General features: G+C 43.4%; 1 protein-coding gene across 1 annotated transcript in view; it reads right to left on the bottom strand.

Moving 5' to 3' along the window:
- PITPNA (phosphatidylinositol transfer protein alpha) overlaps positions 1-12079 on the bottom strand; it is a 40555-nt gene that overhangs the window by 2748 nt on the left and 25728 nt on the right. The window contains exon 11 of the mRNA XM_027568060.2: positions 939-1007. Within this exon, the coding sequence (XP_027423861.1) occupies positions 963-1007 (45 nt within the window). The 3' untranslated portion in view covers positions 939-962. The remainder of the gene's footprint in view (positions 1-938; positions 1008-12079) is intronic.

The following is a 12079-nucleotide window of genomic DNA, read 5'->3' as shown; positions in this document are numbered from 1 at the left end:
GATGGTCCAAGCAGCCGACACTGCAACCGTCCACTCAGTCCTACTGTTTTATCTGCCAGAAGTTCTCAAGCTCAAGGGGCAGGGAGAGCCAGCAGAGCTTTGCATTACTGCTGGTGAGACCCCAGGCCTCCTCAGCTCCCTTTAGTGTTAGAGGACAACCAGAGTTTACTTGATAAAATAATTTCCTCTCAGAGCCCAATGGGGAGCAGGGCCAGGTTTTTAATTCCATGACCAAGCCCAATGAGAGCTGCTGGAGTATCAGCAAGTCTGGAGGTATGCAGGGTCCTGGGAAGGACAGGGCTTGGGAAAGAGCAGCATCGTGAAACAGGAACACCTCATCCTGCTCCTATGACCTGGGCAGAAATACTCTCCAAGCATCTGAAAGAGGCTGCCTCTGATGAGGACAGCTACTTAGTATAGGATCAGAGGCTTTAAAGGGGAAGGAAATGAAGCACCAGATAAACGATGAACCCGAGGAAAAGCTGTTTGGCCAGCATTTTCCAAGGGCAGGGCAGGGCAGGGCATGCCAGCAGTGGGGAGCCAGGAACTAGCTTTGGCACAGGGGTACCAGGGGCACCCCTGAATGCCAGCTTCAACTTGAAATGGCTCTAGTTATGAGAGGAGGAGGATTTAGTTGCAGATAAGCTTCAGTTCTGTGTCTACCGCCCCAACGCAGCCCCACTTCTCACTATTGGGTGGGTCCATATGTCTGTTTGGGTGGTTCATTATAAGATCACATGTCCCTGAATTGGTCTAATAGTCACAATATCTGTCAATGGAAGCCTGAGAGCTGTTTAGCATGGCAGTCATCAGGATCACTGGAGGACAGGACGAGGAATGAAGCAAATTTCCTGACCCCACAGTGAGCTGCTGAGGCCCCAAGGACCCAAACTGATTTTCACGTTGATGAGATGCAAAGGGAGAGATTCAGTACATACAGTGCAGAAGGGGGAGGGGTGCCTTTAGTCATCTGCGGTCATTCCTTTCACTGGGTCCTTTTGTCTCATCTGGAACAGAAAAAAACAGGAAAAACTGAAGGCTCTTGCTGCTGATGGAACTCCAACACAAATACATTCTGCCTTCTCTTCAGTCCTGCCAACAAAGAGGGTGGAGCATTTTTTGTGCACAAAGCAAATCAGAAGAGTAGAATTCTGCATACATACAGCCAAAGCCATACCATTTATAGCTCCGTGTCACTGGTCCCACCATCCATGATTTCTGTTCCTTTCCCTGCGTCCCAGTGCTGGGGTGCAGCTCTTAAGCTCCTCTCTTTCTTCATTCATCCATTCATTCATTCAACAAATATCTATGAAGCAACTCTTTTGTGCTAGGAACTGCACAAAACTGCTCCAGGCCTGAGGATTGGGCAGTGAACCAAAACAGACCAAGTCTCTCCTCCTGGTGCTTACGTTCTGGGGCAAAGTAGGGGAGAACGAACAAACCAATATATGTCGGGGGGCACAGGGGGCTGCTGGGATGGAGAATGACCGTTGGGGAAGTGGGCTGTGGAAGGCCTCTCTGGTAAGTGATGTTGAGTAGAGACCCGGCGAAGGAAGTGAGGGGGAAAGTCCTGTGGCTCATTTGAGGGGGCATGTGCAGGAAGTGGTCCAGGCAGAGGGAACAGCAAGTCCCCTTTCCTGAGCTCTGCTGAGAGGCTCTGCACAGTCAATCAGGTAGGCAGAGTGTGGCACAAGAAGGCAGGGGTTCAAAGAGCAGAGTGGGTAGATCTCAGCTTAGCAAAAGTGCGCGGCTGCTGGAAAGCAGGATGGGGTGGGTCTTCTCTGGAAGCCCCGAGTGGCCCCTGTCAACTGCACCTTCCAGGCAGAAGTGGACACAACTTCTTGTGGGGGTAGCGTGGAGGTGATCTCTCTAATCTTTTCCAACCTGAAAGTTCCATTCTATTTGCAGAATGCCTATAACACATGTAGTTTAACTTCCCATCGATATTTCTTCACTGTCCATGAGTTTTCTGCTCAACTTTCATTCTTTCTTCATTCAACAAATTTTGAGCACCTCAGAGAATGACCTCTGGAATCAAACTCCCTGGACTGTATTCTGGCGCCATGACCAACTGTGTGACCCTGAGCAAGTGACTTCACTGCACTCTAAGCCCGTCTCTGTAATAATAAAATAGAGATAATAAAAGTACCCACATCATGTGGTTGTTGAGAATTAAATAAAGATATTTGTGGGGAGTACCTAGCATGGAGTATGCACCCAGGCCACATTTTCTGCTATTTCTGCAGCATCCTGCAGTAGAGGGGGTGCGTGTGTCCACAAGCTCTGAAAAGCTTGGACTTCTACGCTACCATCCTCCTCAGAGTTGTTTTATTCACTAAAACTTTAATACTGCTGCGTTTTGCAGAGATTCTACCTCAGAAGTAGTAGTTCTCCACTAGGAAATACTTTCAAAATACTCTTCCTGCCACATTTCAAACTCCTGTTCATTGTTCACACTTCCTGCTTCCCCCCAACTATTATAATCAGTGATCCATGGGGAACTGGGCATGGTAAAAAAAAAAAAAAAAAAAAAAAAAATCTGCTCCTTTGTGGAGGTTCTGATATTCACTCCCTATTGACAACTTTTTTTTTTTAATTGTATGATTTATTTGACCGAGAGAGACACAGCGAGAGAGGGAACACAGCAGGGGTAGTGAGAGAGGGAGAAGCAGGCTTCCCGCGGAGCCGGGAGCCCGATGCGGGGCTCGATCCCAGGACCCTGAGATCATGACCTGAGCCGAAGGCAGACGCTTAACCGACTGAACCACCCAGGCGCACCCCCATATTGACAACTTTTACCAGAAGTACATCAAATGTCTTAGGTTGGTCTTTTAGGCCTGAGTTTCCTACTTGAGCAAAATAATTGTCCGGGCTACTTGTAGATTCTTAGGCCCCAGACCTGATATGTCAGAACCTACAGGATACAGACAGTAAGTGAGTCATAAAATCGGTCTTACAAGCCTCACTTTTCATCATCCCCTGCAAAGACCTGCTGCGCCCAACAGGAAGGTCTATTTGCTGACACCAAGCCAGTATGTGCTCATTGCTAGCTCCACCTGTAGAACTGCTCTAAACTCACTTTCATGAATGGCATTTTTTTTTTTAATTCATTTAAGTCATCTCTATCCCAGCGTGGGGCCAGAACTCACAATCCCGAGATCAAGAGTTGCACGCTCCTCCTACTGAGCCAGCCAGGCACCCCGTGAATGGGAGAGCTTTTGATTTTTATTCCTCCTCTAACTTCAGATATCTGTCAATTAATGTCTGTTAATATATATTTTTTTAAAGATTTTATTTATTTATTTGACAGAGACATAGCGAGAGAGGGAACACAAGAAGGGGGGAGCAGAGCAGAAGAGGGAGAAGCAGGCCTCCCGCAGAGCAGGGAGCCCAATGTGGGGCTCGATCCCAGGACCCTGGGATCATGACCTGAGCTGAAGATAGATGCCTAACAACTGAGCCACCCAGGCACCCCAAAATAAATAAATTCTTTTAAAAAAAGGATAAAGACACTATATTTTAATTTTAATTTAAATATTTTTATTTATTTATTTTTAAAGATTTTATTTGTAAGTAGTGTCTACACCCAACATGGGGCTCAAACTCACAACCCCAAGATCAAGAGTCACACACTCCTCCAAGGCACCCAGGCGCCCCTGCACTGTCGTATTTTTAGAAAGACAAAAGTTGACCTTGTAGTGTTGCAAGTATTCGTGTGAACATAATATGTAAGATGGAGGGAGAAATAACCATAGGTGTAAAAGTTCCCCAGCTCTGTCCTATGAGAAGGCCTGGAGGCAGCAACACCCCAGCAGTCATGAGCACACCTAGCCCCCTCCATGGAAAGGAACCAGGACTCCTTAGAGATACAGCTGGTCCCAGGGCTGTGTCATGGAAAGAAAATGATGAGCTCGTGATACCTTGTTGTGCCTCAGGTGGACAGAGGTAACCTCCAGATTAAGAGACACTAGAAGGGTGCAGTGTGTGGCCCTGGGGCTCTATCCCCTGCTTCAAAGGAATGGGGTCTCTGGGTCAAGGGGTATATAGGAGTTCTTTGTATTCTTGCCATTTTCTCTAAGTTTGAAACTCTTTCAAAGTAATTTTTTTTAATTGAAGTACAGCTGATAATACAATATTATGTTAGTTTCAGTGTACAACAACATAGTGATTCGACAATTAGAAACACTAGGGATTGCTCGCCACTTAAATGTAGTTATATTCGGTCACCATACAAAGTTATTACACTACTGTTGATAGTATTCCCTGTGCTGTACTTTTCATTCCGTGACTTACTCATTTTATAACTCGAAGTTTGTACATTGTAATGCCCTTCACCTATTTCCCCCCTCCCCTCTGGGAACCACCAGTTTGTTCTCTGTATTTATGAGTCTATTTCTGTTTCTTGTTTGTTTGTTCATTTGTTTTGTGTTTTAGATTCCACATATAAATGAGATTATATGGTATTTGTCTTTTTCTGTCTGGCTTGTTTCACTTAGTATCATACCCTTTAGGGTCCACCCATACTGTCACGATGCAAGATTCATTCCTTTTTATGGCTGATATGCCATCCATTCTATTTACACACACACACACACACACACACATTACCCCCCCCCCCAACTTCTTTATCCATTCATCTATGGATGGACACTTAGGTTATTTCCGTACCTTGGCTCAAAATAATTTTTTTAAAAAACACAAAGATGTGCTCATTAAATGTGCTCACTAATGACCACATAAATTTTCAATTTCAAAGAAGCTGAGATTTATTTTTTTTAATTTTTTTTAAAAGATTTTATTTATTTATCTGACAGATAGAGAGACAGCGAGAGAGGGAACACAAGCAGGGGGAGTGGGAGAGGGAGAAGCAGGCTTCCTGCTGAGCAGGGAGCCCGATGCGGGGCTTGATCCCAGGACCCTGGGATCATGACCCGAGCCGAAGGCAGACGCTTAACGACTGAGCCACCCAGGCGTCCCAGAAGCTGAAATTTAATATAGGGAAGCAAAGCTCCGTGGGCCTCAACCAGATCCATGTATACCCTAAGAGTTTAAAGCCTTGCTTTAATTTACTAATGCAAAGCCAGGTCCTGTTTTCCTACTGCTTAAGATGCAACTTCCTATCAGGGAACATGATGGCTTCCCCTACTCTCAGAGACAAGGTCACCTCAGAGGGTGCCACTGAAATAAAAATACATTATTTCATTCTTATAATGAAATGCTCTGAGAATCTTTTTTTCTGTTTCCTGGGGCCTATAGAACACCATGAGATTTTATCTCATGTTTGTTCCTCAGATCAAGCTACTGCAGGCTATGTATACACATATAGTCAAGGAATATGAAAATAGAAACTCCAATCTTGGTTTGTTTGTTTTTAACTGATTTTCTCTAGGGAATAAGGCCAGGGATTGGAACACATGGACTTCCATTTTTTATTTTTCTAGATTTTTTTGAAGGTTTTATTTTATTTTTTTAAAGATTTTATTATACTTTTAAAAAAGAAATCACTAAAAATCTTTTAAATAAATAAATAAATAAATATCTCTATACCCAACATGGAATTCGAACTTACAACCCCGAGATCAAGAGTTGCATGCTCTACTAAATAAGCCAGCCAGACGCCCCTATTTTTCTATAGCTTTTGAAAATTGTTTTTACTAGGAAGTACGAAATACTCCTTTGATTACAAAACACACACACACACACACACACACACACACACACACACAGACACACACACACACCTAGTAAAAGTATCAATGTCAATATCCTGATGGTGATAACAATCGGGTATAGTTTTGCAACATGTTGCCATTGGGAGAAACAGATCTCTGTGTATTATTTCTTATAACTGCATAGGAATCTTAACAATCATTTCAAAATAAAATTTCAATAAAAAAATAAAACCAGTAAAAAAAAATCAGTTTAAGACACTGAAAAGCAACCACAGACCTAGCAGTCCTGAAGGAACAAATATGAGGCACATGCAGAACTGTTCTTAGAAGCTCTTTAGAAAGCCCTCTGGTGGGGTGCCTGGGTGGCTCAGTCGTTAAGTGTCTGCCTTAGGCTCAGGTCATGATCCCAGGGTCCTGGGACCGAGCCCCATATCCAGCTCCCTGCTTGGTGAGCCTGCTTCTCCCTCTCCCTCTGCTGCTCCCCCTGCTTGTGCTCTCTCTCTCTCTGTCAAATAAATAAATAAAATCTTAAAAAAAAAAAAAAAGCCCTTTGGAAAAGAAATTTGGTAATAAATAATAAGAGTCTTATATTCTCTAATTACATTTGTAGGAATTTATTCTAAGGAAATAATCTTAATCCAAATCCAAATAGTAATCCAAAAAAATAAGCGCACAAAAATTTTCATCACGGCATTATCTGTAGCGGTGAGAACCTGGAAACATGAAGGAAAATCCAACACAGGGCAATGACAGAGTATGAGCAATATGTGTATGCTGCGGTCAGAAACGTGTATGTGAAGAAACTCTTTTAGTGGGAAACTGTATTTGTTATAATGTTATATATTTGTTACAATGTTCAGAGATACAATGTTCAGAGAAAAAAGTAGGATACCCATTTGGCCCATGCAGTATGATTATAACTAAGTAAAAGTGTATAGAAAGACTTAAAATGTTTTAAAGGTTGTCTTTAAAGATTTTATTTATTTATTTATTTATTTATTTATTTATTTATTTATTTGCAGAAAGAGAGCACACACGAGTGCCAGCAAGTGGGGGGAGGAGCAGAGGGAAGGGGAGAGAATCTCAAGCACACTCTGTGCTAAGCGAGGAGCAGGGCTCAATCCCAGACCCTCGATCCCACCACCCTGAGATCATGACCTGAGCCGAAACCAAGAGTCGGATGCTCAACTGACTGAGCCACCCAGGCGCCCCTAGAGGTTGTCTTTAAACAATCAGGGTACAACAGATTTCTTTCTGCTTTTCACTATTTCCAAAAAAAATGTTTAATGTCTATGTTAATACATTATTGATACAATACTTATTATTGAAAAATGAGATTGTACCTAAAAAGAAAATAAAGCTACTTCCTGTATTTCAGGATGTTGGCCAATGTTCCAGGTAGTCTGCCCTGGGGTCAATCATTGCTGGGCAGATGAGAGAGAATTAAGAATTCATGGAACAACATCCTCCTCACATACAGGGATCCTTCAGCTTCAACACAATGAGCTAGCTCTGCCCTCTGCACATGCTACTGGAACCTCACTCCCTACTCTCCCATGGCCCAACACTGAGTGACTTCTCTTTATCAGCTTAACTCTCCAAACTTTTATCTACCCCAAACTGGAAACTTTAGGGTTTCCATTTTTTATTTTTCTAGATTTTTTTGAAGATTTTATTTTTTTTTAATACTTTTAAAAAAGAAATCTAGTGTCCTGCCAGGCATTTCACTGCACAGGGACACTTATACAATCTTTGGGTAACCAGTTCATAGTTTTAAGACTTAAAATCTAAAAATGATGGTGATCCATCATCCATCTGTCAGAAAGCCATAGGATGGAGCAAGGGACCTCTGCATCAAGACTCAGGAGATGAGAAAGGACAAGGCAAATTCACACACAAGCATGTGGACAGGGAGACTGACTACAAGGAGGCTCAGAGACAGCCCCCAAGGTGGGCCAGCGGAGCAAGGGGGTCATGGGGCCTCTCGGCTCCATCACAAAGGGATGGGCTATGGAGGGACCAGAGGAATCACGGAGCCAACAGGGACTTAGAAGGAAGCCCCACAAGGGAAGGCTGGGGAAGAAAATGCTGCAGAATCTTAATCATGCACTCTAACTGACACTCAGTATCTCTGCTGGTTTTAAGCAAATGTTCTAGAGGCCAGCAAATCAGGAAACAAGTTTTCTTAAAAGTTAAAATGAGTTCTCTTCTCCCAGGTTATCTACAGAGTTAGTGGCCAAAGGTCCAGGTGGCACTTGTTCACTGAACTAGAAGGTATCCTCAACTTCTTTGAGCCTCAGTTTCTCTGATCTATAAAATGAAAATAATACTTTGGCACAGGCAGACATGACGATTTGATGATATAATTCACAGAAAATGCTGACCACACACTACAGGCATACAGTAAGACCTCAAATATTAGCCTCTATTAGTAATAAAAATATTTTTATTACCACCATGTTCAAGAGATAGTGAGTTCCCCAATATAGGAGGTGATCAAGTGCAGGCCAGTGGGGAAGCTGCAGAGAAGACTCAAGCACTGGACAGGTAATTGGACTAAGTGACCTTTAAGGTGCCTTCTTCCAACTTTGAGATTATGAGTCTTTTTCTTAAAAGAGTGAGAGGGAGAGAAAGAGAGGGAAGAAGGGAGAGAAAAAGGAAAGGAGGGAGGGAGACACATGGACAGACACTGCTCTCCTACAGGCACACATTTCCTGACATTTTTCTTTTTAGGGCAAAGGACTAATCTCTTGATCCCTTTTTCTCAAATCCTTGAGCCTCATCCAAGAATGGTGAGTCCACCCTCCCATAGGGACTAGAGTTACAGTAGTGGTGACTGTGGCCTTATAGTGACACAAAAAAATCCACCCACACTAGGCTACTAAGCGGTAATCAAAGAAAAAGGGTCATAATTCCTATTGCAAATTCAGTTAATCATGGCAGATTGTAAACATGCATTTACGGCTATTCCTCCCCCAAGCCCTACTACGATGAGAGTAAAGGAATAAGCAAAAGAAATAAAACCATGAAGGCAACAAGAACAGCAGATAAGAGATGGCAGCAACATTCTGGAAGATGAAATATGTGTGGATTAGTGACTAATTCACAGAGCAGCAGGACTGACACCCAAGGGCCTGTGAGGAGGAGAGCTAAGAAGGACAGACCTGTTTGTGCTGCAGGTTCTCCAAAGGCTCAGGAACTGGAAGCACCAAGTACCTTAGAGGGTGGGAGTGCAGCTGGGGCTGAAAACGGGTGACTTATTTGTAAGTGAGGGGGAAAAAAAAACACCAGTTTGGCTCTGGTGTGCCTTGGTGTTCCCTCCCTGAATTCTCAGAGGAAACAAAGAACATAGAGGGGGCAGAGAAACCTTGAAAACCAAAGACAAAAACAAAAAGCCAGGGCGCCTGGGTGGCTCAGTCGTTAAGCGTCTGCCTTCGGCTCAGGTCATGATCTCAGGGTCCTGGGATCGAGTCCCACATCGGGCTCCCTGCTCTGCGGGAAGCCTGCTTCTCCCTCTCCCACTCCCCCTGCTTGTGTTCCTGCTCTCGCTGTCTCTCTCTCTCTGTCAAATAAATGGATGGAATCTTTAAAAAACAAAAAAACAAAAAAACAAAAAGCCATAGCTTTGGAAAAGGAAGATAATGGGGCGCGTGGGTGGCTCAGATGGTTAAGCGTCTGTCTTCAGCTCAGGTCATGATCCCAGGGTCCTGGGATCGAGTCCTGCGTCGGGCTCCCTGCTCCTTGGGAGACTGCTTCTCCCTCTGCCTCTGCCTCTCTCTCTCTCTCTCTCTCTCTGTCTCTCATGAATAAATAAATAAAATCTTAAAAAAAAAGGAAGATAATGCACAAAGAAAAACAGAAAAAGTACTTAAGAAAAAGAACACAGCACAAGAAGTGCTTTAAAATGTTTTTTTGGTTTTTTTTTAAGATTTATTTATTTGAGAGAGTGAGAATGAGAGAGAGAGAGTACACGAAAGGGGAGAGGGTCAGAGGGAGAAGCAGGCTCGGCCCGACGTGGGACTCGATCGCGGGGCTCCGGGATCATGACCTGAGCCGAAGGCAGTTGCTCAACCAACTGAGCCACCCCAGGCGCCCTTTAAAATGTTTTTAAGGGGCGCCTGGGTGGCTCAGTTAAGGATCTGCCTTCAGCTCAGGTCATGATCCTGGGGTCCCTGGATGGAGCCCCAGGTCGGGCTCCACACTCAGCAGGGAGCCTGCTTCTCCCTCTCCCTCTGCCCTTCCCCCTACTCATGCTCTCTCTCTCAAATAAATAAATAAAATCTTAAAAAAAAAACACAAAGAAAACAAAATTATTAAAAAAATAAAAATAAATAAAATGTTTTTAAATTCAACAGATGAGAAGTTAACATTGGAAAATATCTTCCAGAAAGCAGACAAAAAGGGAGAGAAAATTTAAGAAAATTAGGTCAATTCATGAGGTCTGACTTCTCAATTCTAATAAAAATTCCAGAAAAAAAAACAACAACAAAACAGAGGGGAGAAAATTGTGATACAAAGAGAGAGAAATTACAATATAAAAACATTTTCTAGAACTGAGGAGACCTGGGAGCACCTGGGTTGCTCAGTCGGTTAAGGAGCTGACTCTGGATTTCAGCTCAGGTCATCATCTCAAGAACCTAAAATTGAGCCCCAAGTTGGGCTCTGTGCTCAGTGCACAGTCTGCTTGTCCCTCTCTCTCTGTTCCTCCCCCCCACCCCACCTCCACACTCGCGCTCTCTCTCATAAATAAATAAAATCTCAAAAAAAAAAAAAAATGAGGGGGAGCCAAATCAATAAGGATGGACTGACATCACCTACATTATTATGCAGTGCAATCACACACCAACCAGACCAGACCATTCATGTAAAGACTCAAAAACAAAACGTAATGACAGAGATACATAAAACTAAGCTACCAAAGGGAGGGAAGCAATTACTAACTTCTTATTTTTTTTCAAGTTTTTATTTAAATTCCAGCTAACATACAGTATAATATTAGATTCAGGCTAACTTCTTTAAAAAAACAGGAGTTTTCCAAGAAAGGAACAAGTATCAGGAGCAGACTAAAGTGCTCAGTTGGGGAGAAGAATGACATATGTCATAATATCAACCTGAATAATGAATTAACCCCAAGTTGTGATATTGGAGGAAGGAAAAGAGAGTGTGAGTGGTGGGTGAGGTATAGGAGTTAAATATTCCACAGGAAATGTCAACCGTTAATATCTAAAGTTGAGAAATAAAGAATTAAGCACCTAAGTATAATCTTTGGAAATACGGGGGTAATTAATAAAAGAAACAACCATAAGAACCGCAAGGGGCTGCTTCTGGGGGTCAGGACTCCAGGCGCAGGGCAGAGGAGGACAGCTTGCTTCCCCCTTCCAAGCCTGGGATACTGAGTTTGAAAATTATAAAAATACTTCTGGAGGTAACGTTTTTGTTTATGGCAATGATTGTCATGGTGGTTTCACAGGTGTGTACTTATCTGAAATTCATCGAGATGGATAGATTAAATATGTGCACAGGGCGCCTGGGTGGTTCAGTCAGTTAAGCGTCCAACTCTTGGTTTTGGCTCAGGTCATGATCTCAGGGTAGTTAGATCCAGCCCTGCATCGTGTTCCTCGCTGAGCATGGAGCCTGCTTAAGATTCTCTCTCCCCCTCTCCTTCTGCCTACCCCGCACCCTGCTCATGCACATGCTCGCTCTTAAAGAAATAAGTGCAGTTTTTTTTTTTTTTAAGATTTTTATTTACTTATTTGAGAGAGAGAGCACGAGTGGAAGAAGGGGCAGAGGGAGGGAGAAGCAGACTCCCCGCTGACTGCAGAGCCAGATGCGGGGCTCGATCCCAGGACCCTGAGATTATGACCTCAGCTGAAACCAAGAGTTGGATGCTTACCAACTGAGACTTGGTTTTGCTTTCTCTTCCAGTGCAAACTATTTAAATTCCAATTCTAAAGCGGGTTTCCTGCATTTGCAGTTATCTTGAAGGATAATGGTCTTCTACATTTTTGGCACAATTCTCCACAGAATGGAGAAACAAGCAGAGAGGTGGGGGACTAAAAAATACCTCCCTGATAGTGAGGCCTCTCAAACTTTGGATCTGAGGGAGGCAGATCCAGTAGCTCCTCTGGAGAGTTCTTCCAGCTCCAGGAATTCAAATTCTACCCGAAGAGCGAAAGGCTGTATGTAAATGCTTCCATGAACCCCAGTATACTTTCCGCTGGCCTTTGTCAGGCAGTGGGTGGCTGAGGCTCCAGGCTAAACCCCAAAGTCTCCGCACTCCTTTGTTCGGTAACTTTTTTCCTTTATTTTTTTTGTCAGGACTCGGGTGACCAAAACATTCAGGCCTCTTCTTACATAGTCAGAATCAATAGCGTCCTGGACATTAAAAATCTACCATTTCCGGGATG

Source organism: Zalophus californianus, chromosome 16 (assembly GCF_009762305.2).
Source record: "Zalophus californianus isolate mZalCal1 chromosome 16, mZalCal1.pri.v2, whole genome shotgun sequence".
Classification (NCBI taxonomy): domain Eukaryota; kingdom Metazoa; phylum Chordata; class Mammalia; order Carnivora; family Otariidae; genus Zalophus; species Zalophus californianus.
The sequence above is the reverse complement of the archived record's forward strand: the minus strand, read 5'-3'. Positions and strand labels throughout refer to the sequence as shown.